General features: G+C 54.7%; 1 protein-coding gene across 6 annotated transcripts in view; it reads left to right on the top strand.

Annotated features, from left to right (window-relative positions):
* The window catches only part of AK8 (adenylate kinase 8), a 129620-nt gene extending 113092 nt beyond the window's left edge, over positions 1-16528 (top strand). For all 6 annotated transcript variants that reach the window (XM_019816698.3, XM_011288706.4, XM_019816702.2 and 3 more), the window contains 2 exons: positions 15009-15089; positions 16211-16528. In XM_019816698.3, the coding sequence (XP_019672257.2) occupies positions 15009-15089; positions 16211-16448 (319 nt within the window). In that variant the 3' untranslated portion in view covers positions 16449-16528. The remainder of the gene's footprint in view (positions 1-15008; positions 15090-16210) is intronic.
* Positions 16529-21089: the final 4561 nt, after the last annotated feature.

Genomic DNA, 21089 nt, shown 5'->3' with positions numbered 1-21089 from the left:
GTATTTGAGAACAATGAAATATGCATGGCTATCAGTGACAGCCCCATAAAGTGCAGCAATTAGCCGCGTAATCCGAGAGAGGGAGCCGGCCCTCGGCAGCCCGTGGCTCCCCATTAGTTAAATGCATTTTGTACGACCTCATCCCATCAAATCAACTAACACTTCCTTTAATTGGTTCATGAATTATACAGCCGTCCCGCATTATAATTTAATCGCCTGTAAACATTCATAGGGCCCCACTGTAAAGCGTATCGCGCTCATTAATTCGTTAATTTCAGCAGATGGAAGGGGAGATCGGATGCATGGTGGCAGAACAGAGCGCCTTGGGCAATGGAATAAGGAAAAAAAGGTGGGGGGCCGTTTAGGTTTTTTAAGGGCTGTCAGAAACTCAATCTGTGAGCTGTCAGCAGCCCGGACCCGTCGCCCACCCCCTCCACTCCACCGGCTGCGGGAAGTGACTGGCGGATTCATACGGAGGCTTGTCAACCGTCTTTAAACATCAAGCCAGCGGGTAAACCGAGCCCAATGTAAATTAATTCTTGTCTTACGGGCCCCCCTTTCTCTGTCCCCATGAATATTTCATGGCGGGCAGCATAAATATTAATTCTAATAGCTCTGCACAGTGGTTATTATTTCTGTTTTATGACAAATATTCATAAAATATTCAGGACCCTTTTTTAGAACATTTACACACTTGATTGTGAATTTTCCCAGTTTCCCGAGGACACTGTAAACATATTGGGGTTCTCTTGATGGACTTTTCCCCATTAATTAATACCACTGCTTGTTAATATTTAATCAGATTTAGGTTTTTTGAGAAGGAAACTCCTAATAGATTGGGGGGGGGCGGGAGGGGATCGGTTTTCCCCTTGAGTCTGTAAAATGGGAGATTTCTGCTCCCAGGAGTCTGTTCCTCTTTGACACCCGGGTGATCTGACAAAGGCCAACCCCCTTGCCTTTTTTATCTTGAAAACAATATCTGTCTTTTCTGCCTGTGTCTGTTCTCCTCTTACTTTTTCACCGAGAGCTCTGGCAGCAACCCAACTTTACTGTAATGAAATTCTTCGAAGATGCCGCTGCAATATTTATGCAAGGATTTAACATAATTTTGGAGTAATTAAAGTGTGGCTTTAACAAACACGGCGGCGGATTCCTTAGGCAAGGCAGCTGTGATTGGGGATGAAGGAGCTTCTGGAATCCACGTGATTTATCTTGAACCCTGAGAGGCAGCTGCGTGCGGCGTCCCAGCGAGGCACCGCAGAGGGGGTCCCCGCGCACAGATGAGGCGGTGGCTTTGGCCCACGGGGGTCCGAGGTGGGGTCCGGCCAGCCTTGAGGCTGGGGTGCGCGGGCAGCGTCGCCCCGACCCCACTGCGCTGGCTCTCCTAGATTGCTTCAGGGTTCCCTCTCTGTGCCCTGATTCTCAGCAGGAGTCTCGGGATGCTCTAAAACTGCAGGGCACGAAGCCAAGTTACTTCACGAATAGGAAGGCAGCAGGGCAGGAAGGAGGGTTCTAGAGCGGCCAGACCGGGAGCCCAGCCTGCAGGCATCACCTGACCTCTTGGGGGGGCCCGAGGTCTTGATCCTTGAAATGGGCAGGATCACGGGACTGGGGTCACGTGCCTCTTGAAACGGTTGGATGGGACAACACACATGTGTCACACGCTTAGTACAGGTGCCTGGCACGTAGGAGAAGTATGTAAGTGTTGGCAGTGACCGTGGTGACGGTGAGAGCCAAAGCATTAAAACTGAAGCCAGGAAGTGAACCACGTTGAGAGGGAGAGATCTGTGAAGGAAACCCCGGCCGTGGGAGGCGTTACAACAGAAACTTCTCTGCAGCACCTTAAAAAATAGAGGAGAAAAGTCCAGAGGGGAGATTCTGACCGTGGGCAGAGAAGGGGTGAGGCTGAGGGGGTCCGGATGTAGTTATGTCCCTCTTGCTCAGGGACACGGCATTTGTCCCCGACAGAGCCTGGCTTTGAGAAAGGAAACCTCGAAAGGAATTCACCTACCCTTCCCCGTGCTCCCTGTCCCCTGGGACCAGTGACGAGGAGAGGCACTGGTTTCCCAGGTGGCCCAGGGCACCAGATCTTCCACACCCTGCACTCTGGTCCTGAGAGCAAAGTCCTGCTCCCGGAGCAGGGCGGGGCAGCGGGATGGGGGGTGGTACGGGGGTCGCCCATGGCAGGTTGGACCACAAGTGAAGGCACACGAAGCAGCCTCCTTGGCATCTGCCCCATTGCTTGCCCTGAATCCCTTCCAGCTGATCTGTTTGAAGTGTAGAAAAAGGACATTGACTCCAGCTGGCTCTGAACCTGGGGCTCTGCGCAGCCCAGGCCCAGACAGCTGCAGCTGAAGCGTGCATTGGATCCTGGTTTGTGCCGAGCAGTGGGAGGCAGAGACCTCACCTTTCCCCTTCCTCCCTCCCTCCTTCCCTTCCCTCCTTTCTTCCCTCCCTCCCTTCCTCCTCCCTTCCTTCCTTCCTTCCTTCCTTCCTTCCTTCCTTCCTTCCTTCCTTCCTTCCTTCCTTTCTCCTTCCTTCCTCCCTTCCTTCCTTCCTTCCTTTCTCCTTCCTTCCTTCCTTCCTTCCTCCTTCCTTCCTCCCTCCCTCCCTTCCTCCCTCCCTCCCTCCCTTCGTTCCTTCCTTCCTTCCTTTCCCCTTCCTTCCTTCCTTCCTTCCTTCCTTCCTTCCTTCCTCCCTTCCTCCCTTCCTCCCTTCCTTCCTTTCTCCTTCCTTCCTTCCTCCCTCCCTCCCTTCCTCCCTCCCTCCCTCCCTTCGTTCCTTCCTTCCTTCCTTCCTTTCCCCTTCCTTCCTTCCTTCCTCCCTTCCTCCCTTCCTCCCTTCCTTCCTTTCTCCTTCCTTCCTTCCTCCCTTCCTCCCTTCCTTCCTTCCTTCCTTTCTCCTTCCTTCCTTCCTTCCTTCCTTCCTTCCTTCCTTCCTTCCTTTCTCCTTCCTTCCTTCCTTCCTTCCTTCCTTCCTTCCTTCCTTCCTTCCTTCCTTTCTCCTTCCTTCCTTCTTCCTTCCTTCCTTCCTTCCTTCCTTCCTTCCTCCCTTCCTTCCTTCCTTCCCTCCTGCAGACTCACAATGGATTGAGATGGTCAACTGCACAGACACTAGAGTGGGCTTCCCGGGTTTGAATCCGGGCTCTGCCACTGTCTTAGGGTTCTCCAGAGAAACAGAGCCAATAGGATGTGCATTGCATACAGAGAAAAAGATTTATTATAGGGAATTGGCTCATGCAATGTAGAGACTGGCAGCTCCCAAGATCTGCAGGGCGAGGTGGCACAAGCTGGATGGCTTGAGACCCGGGAAGAGCCAGAAGGCAGGAAGGCCTTGGCCTGAAGGAATCTGAAGTGGGGCCTGGCGACCCTTGAGGATAAGGGCACATAATGTCGATCCCACCTCCTACCTCATTAGATCTGAAGACAGGAACAAGCCGTTATCCGCCACTGCCTCCCCCCCACCCCACACTTGAAGCCATCAGAGAGGAGGAATTCAGGGGATGGTCAGTCTTTTTGTTCTAGTCAGGCCTTCTTTAACCGACGGGATGTGGCCCACCCACAGCAGGGAAGGCAGTCTGCTTCCTTTTTCCCCAGCGTAAGTGTTAATCTCCCAAATATTCTCACAGCTACACCCGGAAAAGTGTTTGACCTAATATCTGGTACCCTGTAGCCCATTCAAGGTGACACATAAAATTAACCATCACAGCCACCTCCCAGCTGGAGAATTTTGGCGGGTTGCTGGACCTCTCTGCCCCTCGGTTTTCTCAGCTACTGTCACGGAGGTGATACTCCCCCTTGTAAGGCTGTGACGAGGAGGTGACCTGAGCTAAGACCTTCGGGTCTTAGAAGAGCGCCTGGCAGGGAGGCCCGCGTGGGAATCCTGGTGTTATCACGCGCTCAGCGCTTGGTGTGGATTCTTGTACTTAATCCCAGAAATAACTTGGTGAGGTCCTGTTTCTTTGTGATCCTCATAAACAGGCGTGGGGGGGGGGGGGCAAAATGGCTGGTCCCGCAGCGAGCTGGAAGGTGACACCAGAACTTGAGCCCAGATCTTTCTGCTCTCAGAGCCCGTATCTTGGCCACTCTCCTCTCTCGGAAGCTGACCGTCGGGGGGGGACGCGCGGGGACGGAAAGCTGCGGTTCACTCAAAAGGGACTGACTATTTAAGGCTCCTGCTACCTCCCAGGGCGCACGTCACCGGTCGGGCCCCTCAGGAAGCAGACGCTGAGATGGAGAAGGGAGCGTCACAAGCTCGATGAAAAGCCAACAGCTGAAGCAGGGAAAGGGGCTGACGCGGGATGGGGCAGGGGAGCCAGGAGGCCAGGAGGCAGGTCCGACCTAGACTCCTCCAGCCCCGCAGGGAGCTCCAGAGCGAGGCTCAGCCACCGAGGGAGGCTGCGCTAGCCAGGACCGCTCGGAGCCCAGTCACAGGCCAAGGGCCGCCCCCAGAAGAGTGTGACCTCATTCAAAAGCTTGGGTTAAAAATGCCCGTCGGCCGGTGAAGGGATAAACGGAATGAGGTCTGTCCGTACAACGGAACACCATTTGGCCGTGAGAGGGAGCGGAGCTCTGTTGCAGGCTTCGGTGCGGGTGAATATCGAGAACGCTGGGCTGCGTAGAAGGTGCCGGCACGCACGCCCGTGTGGACGTTCTATGTTGTTTTTATGCAGTAGCGCTTTAGATGGATTGTCATGTTTAATCCTTAAAATAACCTTGTGGGGTCCCTCCTCCCCCCCCCACCCCCCATCGATTCTCCTAACTGGAGACCTGCAAGGCTGCATACTGAATGATTGTATTTAAACGGAATGTCCAGCATTGGCAAATCCGTAGACAGAAAGTACAGCCGTGGCAGCCGACGGCAGGGGGGAGGGGGGACAGTAGGAGGGACCGCCCACGGGCAGAGGGTTTCCCTGCAGGTGATGAAAATGTCCTAAACTTAGATCGTGTTGATGGTTGCCCAAGTCTGACTACACTAAAAATCATTACACTGTATACTTTTAAGGGGTGAATTATATCTCAGCAAATACGCCAGAAACATCGACACAGGGTTCAAGTCCCTGAAGACAGTTACAGCTAGAGGCTGTCAGCTGACCACACCCCTTACCGCTGAGGCCCAAATTCTTTCTTTAAACAAATTTTTTTTTCATTTATTATTTACTTTTGAGAGACAGAGAGAGATGCAGTGTGAGCGGAGGGGCAGAGAGAGAGGGAGACACAGAATCCGAAGCAGGCTCCAGGCTCTGAGCGGTCCGCACAGAGCCCGACGCAGGGCTCGAACCCACGAACCGTGAGACCATGACCTGAGCCGAAGTTGGACGCTTAACAGACCGAGCCACCCGGGTGCCCCACAAATTCTTTCTCAAAGGCGGACCTGGGGGCGCCTGGGTGGCTCAGTCGGTTGAGCCCGTGACTCTAGATTTCGGCTCAGGTCATGATCTTGGAGGTTCATGAGTTCGAGTCCACGTTGGGCTCTCCACGCTGGCAGTGTGGAGCCTGCTTGGGATTCTCTCTCTCCCTCTCTCTGCCCTTCTCCAGCTCCATCTCTCTCTCTCTCTCTCTCTCTCTCTCTCAAAGTAAATTAAAAAAAAAAAAAAAGAGCGGCATTGGGGGTGGGGGCAGGAGATGTGACAGAGTACCTGTGTGTCAGCCACACCTTGGGGCACTGACAAAACATTCACCAGCTCACACGTTCTTTCGGAACAGCCGCTTAACCAGTGGATCTGGACTGCTGTCCACACTGGCAGACTTCAGTGCGGATCAGTGTGGACCCACGTTCCTTCCGTCAGGGCGGCCCCGAGCCAGCAGGTTGTTGGTGGGGCCGCAAGAGCTCTGGGTACAAGCTGGAAGGCGTAGTGGGGTCGGCCGGTGCCCGAGGAAGACGGGTTTCCAGGAACATGCAGGAACTTCGTGTCATGAGCACACAGAGGGGACCAGCAAGGCCCCCTGCAAACACAGACCCGGAGCCAAAGGGTGGCCAGGGGAGAAGGGAGTCAGGAGTGTGGACCCGTGTGGCCCCGCCACCCGGAACTGATGGCTGACTGGCTGGGTGAGCGTGGGTGAGCGCACAAAATGGGGGACAAGGTGGGACAGAGGGCCCGCCTGCCGCCACAAAGACCCCGGCCGGGAACCGTAGAGCGCTCGCGCGTCCCCGGGTCTCCGGGCTGAGAGCCGCCCGTCCGGAGGGCGCCCGGGGTCTGGCACAGACTGGCCGGTCTTGTCACGTCGCTCCAGCCAGCTTTCCACCTGCCTGCTGTCCTTTCTGCCTTAAGCTCCGTCGCCTTTCTCTTTGGGAAAAGTTTGCAGAACTTTCTGGCTTCCAGTGATTTGCATTTCATGATTGTCTAGGGAGCGTCCGGGTGGCTGTGTGCAAAGGAATTACTCTCTTTCTTCCCAGCGGTGAGGGAGGCAGAAATTTTAAGACGGCTTTAAAATGGAGACCGATTATGCAGGAATTTGATCCCCGGGTCATTCGCCTTAAACCCAGACCGCTGCATTTTGTGTGGTGCCTGGTAAACTGCCAGGGAGCTCGCTAATTTACCAGGTAATGACAGTCAGAGAGAATGTTCCTCTTGCCCCTGGAGAGATTTCAGACACAGCCAGGGTGGATTTACCGTTATCAATTATGCACACTTTTCAACAAGAAATGGCCAGCGGGAGCCTCTTTTTTTTTTAAGGAGCGGGTAGTGGCGAGCGAGCCCCGCAGCAGCTGCCTGAGGGCAGGAGGGAGGATGCTTGGGGTTTTTTAAATGAGGAGGAGATGTTTGGCCTTTAGTTTTCAAATTGGACACATGTCAGAGGAAAAAAAACACACCTAGTAAAAATTTTCCAAGCCTGGCCAGGGCCGTTTCCAGGCTCCGGGGAGGCCTTGTGTCCAAGCTGTCTCCAGCACCCGGCTCTCCTGGGCACAGCGTCTCTCGCGACAGCCGTGGAGGGTCCTGTGGCCCAGGGCCAGGGGGGCGGTCCCCGTGATGGGGCGCTTCCCCGTCAGGCCTCCCACGGCTTCACGGTCAACACCCACCGGTTCACCGCGTGTTTATCTGGCCCTTACCACACGTCCTGCACAAAGAATGCAGACAGGGCAGCCGGGCACCTGTCCTCGGACGGCTAAGACCCGGTGTGTTCAGGGGTGTGGATCCTTCTACAGGTGACCTAGTTTTCATTTTTTTTTAATATTTTGATAGTCTGTGCATAATTCACTCGCACCTTCCATGCAGCCCCCAGTGCAGTTGTCTCTAGACACATTTGCTGCCTCTCTCTCTGCCCTCGGACTAGATGGGGTTCTCGTCCCGACAAGTTTAGAAAAAATGGTCACTCCTGCTTTGTGCCATACAAGCGTCCCGTGCGTTGCCATTGTATGAGGACTGTTGAGCAACAGCTTCAGTGTTGGCACGACCTCTCCGGGATGTCACGTGCGCACATCCCAGTTGAACGTGAGCAGATCAGGGGCACCTGGGTAAGCACCCAACTCTCGGTTTCAGCTCAGGTCGTGATCTCACGGTTCGTGGGGTGGAGCCCCACACCGTTAGCGCGGAGCCTGCGTGGGATTCTCTCTCTCCTTCTCTCTCTGCCCCTCCCCCGGCTGACACATGCGCGCTCGGGCACAGACGCCCCCTCTTTCTCTCAAAATAAATACATAAACATAAAAAAAGATGAGCAGATCATTCAAGTGCTAATCCACGGTGTCGTTTTGCTTTTTCTCCCTGGTTCCCCGCATCAGTGGTGGCCATTGCGAAGTTCCCCTTTAGAGGTGGCCCCTTAATTATACTGACCCGAGAGTCACTACAGCAGACACGGAACAGTGAGCTCTGGGTGTGTGTCAGCCCCCAAAAGAGGCTTCAAATGGCAAAGGCCGGGTCTACACCTAAAGCCGGGGTAGCGTCATTGCCTTCCGGCGGGCTCGGCACAGCCCTCCGGCTCCAAACAAGTTGTGGAAGGAGGACACAGTTTGAGTCTTTCTTAGGAAACTGTTTTCCTAGGTCAGATCATCCCAATTGAAGCATCAAATTTGGAAATACAAGGTAGTTCGGGATCTATCTGTGCGTCTTTCCATATGTCATTTGTTGTGCATGGAATTCACATTTTTACGTATTCTGAGTACAAACCCTTATCGAGTGTACATTTGTCAGATATGTTCTCCCGGTCCATGGCATAGCTGTCCTTTCCTTAATGTCTTCTGAAGTGCAGAAATTTTTAGTGAAATCTAACATCAGTTTTTTTTTTTCTTCATTTATGGATCACGGTTTTTTGTGTTCGATCGAGAAATCTTCAGCACAAGATCACAAAGATCGTCTCCTAGAAGTTTAATAGCATTAGGTTTTATATTTAGGTGTATGGTTTGTTATGATTTGAATTTTGTGTATGGTGTGAGGTCTGGGTCAAGATTAGTACTAACATTATTTGCATTTGGACGTCTAATCGTTCCAGCACCACTGGGTAAAAAACCACCTTTATCCATTGAATTGTGTTGGCGCCTTGGCTGAAAAGTAATTAGCCATATCTGTGTGAGTCTATTATTACTGGTCTCCATACTGTTTCTTTGATCTGTATGTCTGACCTTTCACTAACACTCATGCTGTCCTGACTACTGTAGCTTTGTAGTAAGCCTTGAGATCAATTTGTTCTCATTCAACGTTGCTTTAGTGACTCCAGTTCTCTTCCAGAAACACTCCCCATATAAACTTGAGAATTGTGTCGAACCTTCAGAAACCTTTGTTGGAATTTTGAATGGAATTGCATCAAATAATGAGGGGAGGATTGACATTTTAACATTATTGAGTGTCTGAGTCCATGAACATGGTATAACTCTCCCATTTAGTTCAATCTGATTTCTTTCATCAGCGTTTTGTAGTTTTCAGCACACAGATCTTATTCTGTTAGCTTTATATCTTGAGTATTTCATTTTTATACTATTGTAAACGGTACTTTAAAATTTAATTTCCAATTGTTTATTGCTAGTATCTTGAAAGTCTATTTTTTGTACATTGATTTTGTATCCTATGAATTCACTAAATTTACTTATTATTGTAACCCTTTCAAAGATCTTTGGTACTTCTATGCATATGATTACATCATCTACAAATAGAGACAATTTTACTTCCCTTTTAATTTGTATGCACATTATTCCCTTTTCTTGTCATATGGCATTATCCAGGACTTCTGGTATGATGTTGAATAGGAATGCTGAGAATGGACAACCTTGCCTTGTTCCCAGTCTTAGGGTAAAGTATTCAGTCTTCCACTATTAAATATGATGTTAGCTATAGTTTTTTTGTAAATACCATTTATTGGATTGGGGAAGTTACCTTCTATTTCTAGTTTGCTTAGAGTATTTATCATGACTTGATGTAAAGTCTTGTTAAATGCTTTTCCCGCATCTTTTGAGATGAGTATACGGTTTTTTTCCTTTAATCTAATATAGTAGGGTGAACTACATTGATTGTTTTTTGAATGTTGAATGAGACTTTTCTTTCCCAAGCAAAACCCCACTTAGCTATAATTATTACTTTTTTCATGTATTGCTGGATTCAGTTTGTTAACATTTTAGTGAGCATTTTTGCTTCTATATTCATGAGGGCTGTTGGTCTACAGTTTTCTTGTAATGTCTTTGTCTGGTTTTTTGTATCAGGGAGAGGCTGCCTAACAAAATAAATGCTATTCCCTCTTCCTCTATTTTCTTTTTTTTTTTTTTAAGTTTATTTATTTTTGACAGAGATAGAGCATGAGCATGAGCTGGGGAGGGCCAGAGAGACAGGGAGACACAGAATGCAAAGCAAGCTCCAGGCTCCGAGCTGTCAGCACAGAGCCGGACATGGGGCTCAAAGTCGCAAACTGTGAGATCATGACCTGGGCTGAAGTCGGACACTTAACCGACTGAGCCACCCAGGCGCCCCTCTCTTCCTCTATTTTCTGAATGTTTTTATAGCATCGGCATCATACCTAGTTCAGAATTAGGACTATTCTGCGGTTCATATTCTCTGGCCTGTCCATTTCTTTGTTCACCTGTATGTATTCAGAACCTCATTAAACTGTAAGCTTATTCAAGGCCAGAGAACCTCTCCTCACCCTGCCTTCACCATCATGTCTATAAACTACACCACAGACCTTTATGTTTTATTAAGATAGGATATACGTAAGAGAAAATTTACTATTTTAGCCATTTTTAAGGACACACTTCGGTAGCAGTCAGTACATTCACAGTGTTGTGCGACCTTACCACTGTCCATCTCCTGAGCTTGTTTCCTCTTCCTCAGCTGAAACTTTGTCCCTGTTGAGCACGGACTCCCCACCCCTCTTCCCACACCCTGGCTCCCACCCTCGTTGGGAGCCGTCTACTCATTGTCTCTATGAATTGGACGACTCTAGATACCTCCCGGAAGTGGGCTCATCTGACATTCATTCTTCTGCGTCTGACTCCTTTCACTTAGTGCCACGTCTTCAAGGTTCATCCATGTTATAGCAGGTGTCAGGACTTCGTTCCCTTTTAAGGCTGAATCATATTCTATTGTGTGTATGGACCACATTCTGTTTATCTGCTCATCCATCAATGGACATCTGGGTTCTTTCCATCTTTTGGCTACTGCGAGTAATGCGGCTACAAACTTGGGTCTGCAAATACCTGTTCCAGGGTCTGCTTTCCCTCATATTGGACGTACACTCAGTGGAACAGCTGAACCGTATGGTACTATGTTTACTTTTTCAGGGAACCACACCCAGCAGATACACCATTTTACCTTCCCACGAGCAACGCGCTAGGGTTCCACTGTCTCCATATCCTCGCCAACACCCGTCATCTGCTGGGGGTTTTTTATAATAGCTATCCAAATGAGTATGAGGTGGTATCTCATTGGAATTATACCATGGTGCTTTGTGTAGAGCTTTGCCCCTAGTGGAGTCTCATTGCTTGAAATCAAGAGGCTGACGAGGGCAGGGCCCCGCCTCTGGGCAGTACTGGATGCCATATTTACTTAAAGTCAGTATGGAATGTCACCTCTCTCCATTTACCAAATCTACACATGGGTCCAGAGAAAGTTCCACCCCTTCAGCGTCCAGTAAATTTAGCTTTGGAGCACGTGGTAAGCTTCAAGATCTTTGAGGAAGAAAGTTTTCTTTGCTCCCCAAACAGAGCCCCAGGCAGGTACCATGAGAGTCAAGAGATCCCAGCTGCCACTGGGCATCTGGCACCAATGCCCTGGGTGACAGAGTATGAGCCCTCACCTCTCTGAGACTCAGTTTCCCCATCTTGTGCACTGAGCAGATTGGATCAGAGCAGTGGTTCCCAACCTTGACTACATACTGCAGTCGCCTGGGGAGCCTTTAAAAATCTCCATTCCCAGGCCTCACCTTGGGCCACTGGTAGGTAAACCTCTAGGGGTGGGACGCAGGCCTCACTATTCCCAAAGCCCCTTCGATGGTTCCAGGGTGCGGCCAAGGGCGAGACCTGGGATTAGACCGTGGTTCCCATACCTGCCTGAGCGTGTGAGTCGCCTGAGCTGCTGATTTACAAACACACCCGTCGAAGCCCCTCTCCTGGAGGTTTTGCTTCGGCAGCTCTTGAGGGGGCTGCCCGGAGTCTGTGTTTCAGACACGTTCTCCCCAGTGATTGTCAACATCAGACAAATCCCGGAACCGCGGGATTGGAAACTGCTTCTTCAACCTTGCTGTGCGACCTTCCCCCTCCCTCCCGAGGCCTCCACCAGCCCGAAGCTCTGCACAGCCCCCCAATCCCCAAAGTAGGTAGTGCCCCCACCCCTCCCCCCCAGTGAGTGAGTGCTGGCACCCCCATACTACAGCAGGAGCGCTTCTGCCCTGCGCCCCGCTTTGGGTATTCTTGGCCACCTCTGCCGTCTCCGATCCCTGTCCCCGGGCCGTGTGATTATAAACGAGCCACAGAATGCGCAACGCCGGGCGGGGCGCACGCTGGCTTGGGCTCCCCACTCCAGCCCGCCACCCCGCTCTGGCGCCGTGGCTCCAGGAGCCTGGCTAATCAGAAGCTTCCAGCATGGAAGCACGGCTCCTTCTCCAGCGAGGCTTTTCCCAGCGACGTGTTTCAAGTACCAATTTGGTGTCCTTGTGCCTCTGATCTCGCCAGCCTTTCAGAAGTCATTCCCTTGAATGACGACAAGCAGTCTTGATACGCTGGGTTAAAAATCTTTCAATTGGGGCTTGTTTGTTTATGAAGCAACATCAATTATCAGGGATTTCCAAACTGCCTCCCTTTCTACTGGCGTCGGCATCCAGAGCGGCACCGTCAGCCGCCAGCCACGGTGACAGCCGTGTTTCGGTGTTGCTGTGGGGCCTCGCAAGTCTCGGGGGTGGGGGGGGGGCCCTGCGTGTTTGGAGCGTAAGGGATAAAAGCTCGTTGAAACACCTGTGCTCCCGTGTGCAGACGCCCCCCGATCTCGCATGTTTTATTTGGTGGCTGTTATTTTGCAGCACGTTGTGGATGGAAATCATTATCAAGATCCCGCGCGGGGAAGAGGTGGGTTTGCGAGGCTCCAGGCCCCCCCCCCCCAGGCTGCAGGGGAAACCACCGCGCTTGCCCTGCGGAGGGCGGGCAGCCGCTCTCATCAGGCGCCCGGGAGGGCCTTCTTGGCCAACTGGGCAGGAGCAAACGTAAGCAAACAGCCTGGGCAGATTGAGGGAGAGGGAAGAAAGGCAGTGGGAGAAACTGTCTTGAAGGAGAGAGCCTTTTGCTCAGGGACTCACTTTTTTTTTTTTTTTTAAGTTTACACGTTTGGCAGAAGCCAGGGGCGTCGGGGAGACTGGGAGTATTAGGTGTCCTTTGGAGAACAGTTGCAGGAATCCCAGCTCAAACCAGCTTAAGCAAAAGAAGAGATTTATGTATTCGTGTCAGGGAAATATTGAGGGGTGTGTCGGCTTCAGGCACAGCTTGATTCAGGGCCCCAAACGGTGTCTCTGGCCACCTGTCCCCCACCTCTCTCTCTCAAGTAGGCTTTCTGTGGGCCAGGCCCCAGGCAACCCCGGGTCCCCTATCATCATCTCAGCAGCCCCAGCAAAAAGGAAGCTCCTTTCTGGAAAGCCATGGTGCAGCCCCTCATTGGCCTGGCTTGGATCGGCTTGCTTGCTGATTGTGCCCAGTTGCTCTGGGCACAAGGAGCCCGCGCCCCGATTGGCCACGCCCGGGCCTTCCTGGTGCGTGCACAGCCCTGCAGCCCCGGGATGAGTTAACTTCAGACAAGTCACAAGGATGAGAAAGGACCACGGTGGCTCCCCGGGGAGAGTTGGGACAATCAGCAGGCATCTGTAAGCTCAAGGAAGCAGTGAGCGTATCCACCGTGCACAGCAGGAGGAACGGCCCAGCTGTGCCCCTGTCCTCAGTCGGCCACGGCCACGTCCTTCATCTCAGTAAAACGGGAGGCGTGGACGCAGATCAAAGTGACTCATAACCAGTAAAAATAATTTTTTTTAATGTTTATTATTTATTTTTGAGAGAGAGAGAGAGAGCACGAGCAGGGAAGGGGCAGAGAGAGGGGGAGAGAGAGAGAGACAGACAGACCATGAGGGGGGGAGGGGCAGAGAGAGAAGGAGACACAGAAGCCGAAGCAGGCTCCAGGCTCTGAGCTGTCAGTGCAGAGCCCAACGTGGGGCTCGAACTCACAAGCTCACAAACCTGATGGTGACCCCACTGAATCCCGTGTCACACCCCACACAGCAGGCAGGTCAACTTGGGAGCTTACTGTGATGCTTGGCATGCAGCGGACAGCCAATAAATGCATGTATGAATTAGAGGATGAGTGAGTTAGCAGGGAGCGAGCAATGGAATGCTCCAGAAGTTCATTTTTTCTCAGCGTTTATTTACTTTTGAGAGAGAGAGACAGAGCGCAAGTGGGGGAAGGGGCAGAGAGAGAGGGAGACACAGAATCCGAAGCAGGCTCCAGGCTCCGAGCTGTCGGCACGGAGCCCCATGCGGGGCTCGAACCCACGAACCGTGAGATCATGACCTGAGCCGAAGCTGGGCGGCTAACCGACTGAGCCCGCCAGGCGCCCCAGAAGTTCATTTTTTAAAAACAAACTGGGATGGTTTCACACCAGAAGACGGGCCCGGATTAGACCTGAGGGCAGGTGCCGTGAACACTTGGCCCTTTGCCAACCCTCTCCCTCCCCCGCAGAGCACCAGCCCTTTGCCCTGTCCCATCTGCCAACCCTGGCGCCATGGCCATTGGGGCTGGATGAGTCCTCGTGGTGGGGGCTGTCCCCCTTGTCCCAGGATGTTGAGCCGCGTCCCTGGGTCCCACCCATTAGCTGCTAGTAGCATTTCCTCCCCCGTTGTGACAGCCACAATGTCCCCTGTGTTGCCAAATGTCTTCTCAGGTCAAAATCACCCGAGGTTGAGGACCTCTGTCCTCGGGTTTTATGTAAACAACGGGTCCCATTGCCAAAAGGGGGGATTGGGCCATCTGCACTAGGGATTTCGGGGAGACCTGGGTTATCAGAAGTGGGCGCCCTGTCTTTCCTGCTGGGCTCTGATCTGGGCTGTTGACTTTCGAAGGCCCTGCTCCCTTGGGTCCGGGGCTCCTCTGTGAAAGAGGGAGGGCACGGGCGGCCAGGGAGCCCGAACTCTCGAGAAGGCTATCCCGCGATCGTAGAGATTACGCTATGGCACCACCTGCCACGTGTGAGCCCCGAGCGTGCGCAAGCCCTGCGCTGAGCTGGGCACACGCTTTGTGTCACCAGATCGTCAGCACCAGGGAGCGATCATTAGCCCCATTTTGCAACTGAGCAAACGGAGGCTGAGAGGGTGTGTGAGTGGCCCGAGCGTCACACAAAAAGGTCCATGGTGGAGGCGGACTGTAACCAGCTTCCATGGCAGGGAGGCCTCGCCCGTATCTCTCCCTGGTGACGCCGGAGACCTTGGTCCCCGGAGCCCCTGAGAGGCGGCTCCTGGGGCTCCACTCGCCCGCGGGGAAGGTGCCGCCCCGCTCTCAGGTGCCGTGAGGCCAGCCGGGGTCGTCCCCAGCTGACCGTGCTGTCGTTCTCTCCCCGCAGGGTGTTTTTCCTGAACGTGCCATTAGATTCTATCATCGAGCGGCTGACCCTGAGAAGAATGGATCCCGTCACGGGAGAAAGGTTTGTGCCAGGCTCCCGGTGGTTGGCCATCTGAGGGCTCAGCCGAGGCCACTGCAGGATGGGCCTGGGGCTGCCGCTGACAGAAGACTCTAGAAAGAGGGTTCATCCAGCCAGTTCCTCTGGGCAGTGCCTGTGGACCCTGTGCCAGGAAATGCGTGTCCGACGCGAAATACCCTCCCGGTCCCAAGTAACAGTTCTGACCCCGGCATGGGAAGTGGCTGGATTGGGCAGGTGTCCCCAGGACGCTTCCAAAGGCCTGTTCTCGCCAAGACACACTGCAGATGTGACTGCGAACCAGTCCACCTGGGGGCCGACCCACGGTCACCGGAGGTGAACTGTGAACCTTATTCTGCGGTCCGGCCAAGCGCAATGACTGTGTTTGCGTTGAGACGCAGTTGAAAGTCCCCACGATCACTAAGAGCTAGAAGCATCCATCCTCCCTGGTACGCAGGCCACATTTCTTAGTCCCCCGGCCACGTTTCTGGGTCGGGACTCCGGAGTGGGGTGGGGAGGGGCAGGAAAGAAATACCAGGAATTTTCTACACCATAGGCTGACGTCTCATCCTTGGTGCCGAGGGACGGTCTCGCCGACCCAAGTCAAGCACGGTGGCCTTCGTGTTGCCCTGCCCCCGGGTCCCTCCCAGCAGTGACTGTCTGTGGCCCTTGCTGTCCCCTGCACTCACATTTGTTGTCACAGTGCCCCTCTCCCCCACTCGGCCACGAGCGCTATGCGCACGGAGCCAACGATCGTCCCGCTTGCCCCTCTGTGCCAGGAGCACACGTGATGCCAGAGGGGCAGCAGACGCTTGGTAAATACTGTTTGGAGGGAAGAAGGGAAGGAAGAGAAGGAAGGAAGGAAAGGAATTTGGGGGGTAATATATTCTACTCTGTCCGCCGGTCACTGACCTGCACCCTCACCCCCGGGGCAGGGACCGCTCTTCGGGTGCTCCAGGGGGAGCACCAGGGCCCCACCACGGCTGTGCACACAGCTGGTGTGCCGTAAATGTTTGGTGGCGGTGATGGGGACCGATTGGGTCAACGGTGGGACAGAAGGCCCGTTCCCCCCCACCCCTGCCCTCTGGGCGGGGCCACAGGTCACCTGCTTCCCTCCTCTGTCGTAGGTACCACCTCATGTACAAGCCGCCCCCGACCGTAGAAATCCAGGCCCGCCTCCTGCAGCACCCGAAAGATACTAAAGAGCAGGTCAAGCTCAAAATGGATCTGTTCTACAGGCATTCCTCGGACCTGGAGGAGTTCTACAGGCAGGCCATCGCCATCAACGGGGACCAGGACCCGTACACGGTCTTTGAATACATAGAGAGTGGGATCATTAACCCCCTGCCCAGGAAAGTCCCCTGATGGCTTCCCAGGGAAACAAAGTCAGCCCCCACCCCAACCTCCCGAAACCTCAGCCAAGCCAATAAAGTGTGCTGGGTGCAGTCTCGGGTGTCCTGGAGGTGAGGACGCTGGAAGGCCGCCGTGTTTCGGGGCCTGGGAACACAGGGCGGACAAAGCCCAGGGAGGCAGTGGAGCACAGCAGGGCTCCGGGCTGTGCGCCCTTGGACGAGGCACCGAACCCTCGGAGCCTCACTTACAGCCAAAGCCGGGGGTGGGGGGGGTGGTGACCGTCCCTGCGGGTAGGGTGCCCGGAAAGCCCTCAGCCAAGTCCCTGGCACACGACAAGTTCTCAATAAATGGGGTTTTAAAGAGCCACCACCTCGGGGGCTCCTGGGTGGCTCAGTCGGCTAAGTGTGTGACTTAGCCGACGGCGCCCCGCCCGCCCCCCGGCGCCCCGCAAGGAGATGGTTTTTAAATTTCACCCGCCCTTTGCTAACTTAAACAGAAACAGCCACGGGTGGCTTCGTGGCTGCTGTGCTGGACTTTGCAGTTCCAGGCACACGGGACTGTTTCTGAGGATGGACTAGAGCCGCTTAGAAGGCCTGCTTTCAGGCAGCGCCTCTGGGGCCGGCACGGCTTACAGCGCACGGGTGTAGACAGCAGGCGGACGGCACCGTGCGCCCCGCTTCCGTGGGCTCCCCCTCCTCCCATTATTCCCTTTCCTCGTCGCGTAGGCGATGTGCCCATCAACAGAAAAGCACGCTGAAGCCACAGAGGGGAAGGGACTTGCTTAAGGTCCCCTGGACCCACGGCCACACCCGAATCTAGTGTTCTGGAGCTCTCTGCCTGTGGGGCCTCAGCGGGCCGGGCCAGCCGGGCTCTGGGGATGCTCGCTCGGGTGCTCCGGGCCTCACCGGTGAGGCCCCTTCTAGCCTGGGGTGGCCCGAGTCCCTCCGGCAATGATCTGATCCTAGTACTCCGTGGTAGCCGGTAACCAGGACGGCCAGTAGCTGGTACGCACGGGGCTGAGGCCTCCCCCCCCGCCCCTGCCTGCTCCCCTGCTTCTGCGGGCAGGGCGTGCCCCAGACCTGCCCCTGTCGGGCCTCCCGGGCCTGGGCCCTGTCCCAGAGGTGGCCTGTCTCCTCGCCTCCGCACCTTCCCTTCGGCTGGGCGGCTCAGCCCTCAACCCTCTGTCCTTGCCCTGTTCAGGCACCGCGTACCGCCTCCTGAAACTCCAGTCGGGGCCTTCCCTTCCCTTTCCAGTCCCCACAGGAAAGAGGGTGTCTACCCTGAGAGTCCCCCCGCCCCAGGCAGCGGGCCCCTGCTCGTTGTTCCAGTTCCAGACCACGGGGCCGGGTTGCGAACGCTAACCCTTACGCCTAGTCTACCCCTCTGCCTGCCGGATCCCAGAGAATGTGGTCTCACTTTACCTGAACTCCCCACAAAACACCATTTGGACATAAACCCTTAGCCAAAGACTTCATAAAACATTCGCTTCTTTAGTTTATGTAGTAATGCGCATTTTGCGGATGACCTCCTCTCTGGGCCCGGCCGCGCCGTTTTCTCTCCGCTTCCTCCACCCGCCATCTGCCCCATCAGAGCAGTTCTGTGCGCTCTGAGCCTGCTCTGGGAGGCAGGTGATGTCCGCCACGGGTATGGGCCGTGTACCGAGCAGCCTGGGTCCCCGTGCTGCTGTGTGATCCCGGGCAAGTTCTTTCACCTCTCTGAGTCCTTGTGAAATGACAGCAAAATAGTCATTGCCTCCTAGGCAACGCTGAGCGAGAATCGCGGGACCAGCTAATGCATATTAAGGCCAAAAATAGGGCAGGACACACAGTGCGTGCTGTCACTCTGTCTCACCTAATTCACAGCTCCCCCCAGAAGTCAGAACTATTTTTATCCGTAGGCGAGGATACTGGGGCTCAGACAACTTAAAAGACTTGCCCAAGGCTGCATGTGGCAAGGAGGGCTCAGCCCTCCAAGTGCACTCGGCGGGGGTAGGGGTGGGGGAGGCCCTGGAGAGGTCGTGGGCACCTGCTTTCTCGGCTGTCTGTAGGGGTGGCTCGGGGAGGAGCTCCACGTGGACCAGTGTCGCTGAGCGGCTGGGCTGCGGGCGGCCGTAGACCCGGGGATGGCGCGGGCTACGTGGAGATGCTTCGTTGAGATGCACGCGCGCGCGCGGGTCACGGGCGCGCCCCTCGGGTGTCCGGCGGCCTGGGGAGCACCGCCAGGGTTGGCCCAACGCGCTCCGGCTCCTGTAGATCGCGTAGATCGCTTCCCGGGAAACGACTGGAGCAAATGGCATTCATCGCCTCCCGGCCACCGCAGCCCCTCCCCCGTCGCTTTGCACAGCAAGGCTTCCCTGCCCCTCGCTGGGCTGCGGACCGTCTTCTCCTTGGATTGCAGCCCTCTGCCCCCGCCGGCTGGAGCTTATTAGCATCCAGTTCCAGCCCAGGCCGTGCTGGTTCTCGGGCCGCGGGGCCCAGAGAGGCCCAGTCCCAGGCTTGGAGGGCAAACGTCCCGCTAATTTCTAGATCCCCCCGCTGCCCTTGAAGCTAACCACTGAGGTCTGACAAAGGGTAACTTGGAGGGAACAGCTCGCTTTCCGCCCTGTCACTAAAGGAGCACCTCGGTTCCTTTCCAAGCGCGTTTATCGGAAGTTGTCACCACAAACTGTCCCCTCCGCTAGCGCGGGCCCCCTGGCTTACGGGGCTGTCTCTGTGCCTGTCCCCTTCCCCCCACGACTCCCCGGGCAGCGGAAATCCAGGTGGTGCCAAGGGCCCTTCGGGGTGCCTGCCGGAGGTACCCTGCCGCCTCCACAGGTGTTTCTGCCGTGGGACTGGGGTTACACCTGCTGGTCACCCTGAGCCGGGCCAGCCAGCTTCTCCCAGGAATCTGGGGAGAGAACCGAGGGTAGACGCCTACTCTCTCCTCTTGCTCCTTGTAGGAAGCAGAGGATACCTGGGGTCTGCCCGGCCCGTGCACAGCACAGCCGCAGAGAGAGAGGCAGGCACAGGCCACCTCGGGCACTCAGCGGGCACGGCGCGCCTCCTGTGTGCCTGGCACCGGGGATGGAGCAGAGGAGGGAGGAGGACGGCATGTCTGCCCTCGTGAAGCTTCTATTTTGCAAAGATGAAGGAGAGAGAGAGACGAGAGAAAAAGAGAGACCTTCTGATTTCCGATGGTTCCTGACTCCCATCTCTGCCCTCGGGTCCCACGTCTCCCCAGCATGCTCCCCTTCTTTTGCGTCAGGGGTCAGACCAGGTTCTGTGGCCCAGTGGTGTGGTTAGGAGCAGACTAGCTGTGCGCCCGGAGGCGGGGGAGGCAGGAGAGGCTCTGAGGCCAGGACTCACGGCAATATCCTTGGGGGAGGTGAAGGTGACCCGGAATCTGGGCTGTGAGGCACAGGTGAGGATTCAGAGGCACAGGAAAAGTGACGTATTAGCTGGTCGTGGAACATGCTTCCATTTTTAAAAATAGAAAAAAATAACTGTATTTGTATCATTGCGGCGTTACCCGTAAGATACCCAAACGGTGTCGCGTAGGACGCGGAACTCCTATCCTTGCCACAGTAAAACCCTTGAGTGCCATTCACTGGAGATGAGTAGAGGCAGAAGTTTGGGGTGGATGGATGGATGGACGGACGGATGGACGGACAGACAGGCGGGGGGGGGGGAGGTGGGCAGATGGATAGATAGGTGGGTATGAGCACCAACGACATTGTATTGTATTTACTGCCCTGTAAGCTCCCTTTAAAACGAAAATGTGGTAAGAACACTAAGCCTGATGAGATCTACCCTCTTAGGAAAATTTTCAGTGCACAATACAGTATAGGTAGCTGTAGGCACAATGCTGTATGGCAGCTCTCCAGAACTTTCTTACTGCGTAGCTGAAACTTCACACCGGTGAACAGTAATGCCCCACTGCCCCTTCCCCAGCCCCGCCCCTGCCATTCTGTTTCGAGAGGTTTGACCGGTTCAGGGAGCTCCTGTAAAGGAGATCATGCGGTCGTCTGTCCTTCCGCAACTGGCCATTTCTCTTCGCGCAGGGCCCTTCCATGTTGTCACGTCCGGTGCCTTGCTTTAGCAAAACAGCTCCTGGTTTTTCTCGCCAGTAAAGCTCTGACCTGCTGGTTTCGTCGGTCAGTCCTTCCCCCGAGGGCAAGAGGGTCCAGCTCAGGTTTCACCGCTGCCGGGTCACTTCCATTTAACCGCAAACTGGGTTTGGGTGAGGCCCCAGGCGGTACAGTCCGGTTTTTCCTATCAAGCTCCTATTTCCTGTGCAAATCTTTTCCAGCCGATACTGGGCCCGGAGGCCAGAACGAGGACACGGCAGGTAACTTCCATGTCACCAGCCAGTGACGCACCAGCCCAGGACACTCCACTGGTCTCCAGGTACAGAGGCGGGACCCCACGTGCGGACCCGTTCACGGGCCCAGGCAGGAGGTACCGGGGCCACTGCACCTGCTGCTTCGCGTTCATGGGGAGGCCGCACCTGCAGATAGGCGGGCATGAGGACCTCATCTGCAGCGACAACTTTATGCTGTCTACAAGGCCACTAGACGGCAGAAATTCTGTCATCACAGGCAGTGGGGGGCAGAGGCGCGAAAATGAACCTTCCAGCCACTAAAAAAGCAACTTTATTGAGATAGAATTCACATAC

The sequence above is a fragment of the Felis catus genome, chromosome D4 (assembly GCF_018350175.1).
Source record: "Felis catus isolate Fca126 chromosome D4, F.catus_Fca126_mat1.0, whole genome shotgun sequence".
NCBI lineage: Eukaryota > Metazoa > Chordata > Mammalia > Carnivora > Felidae > Felis > Felis catus.
Note: the sequence above shows the minus strand (reverse complement) of the source record. Positions and strands in the feature narration are given on the sequence as shown.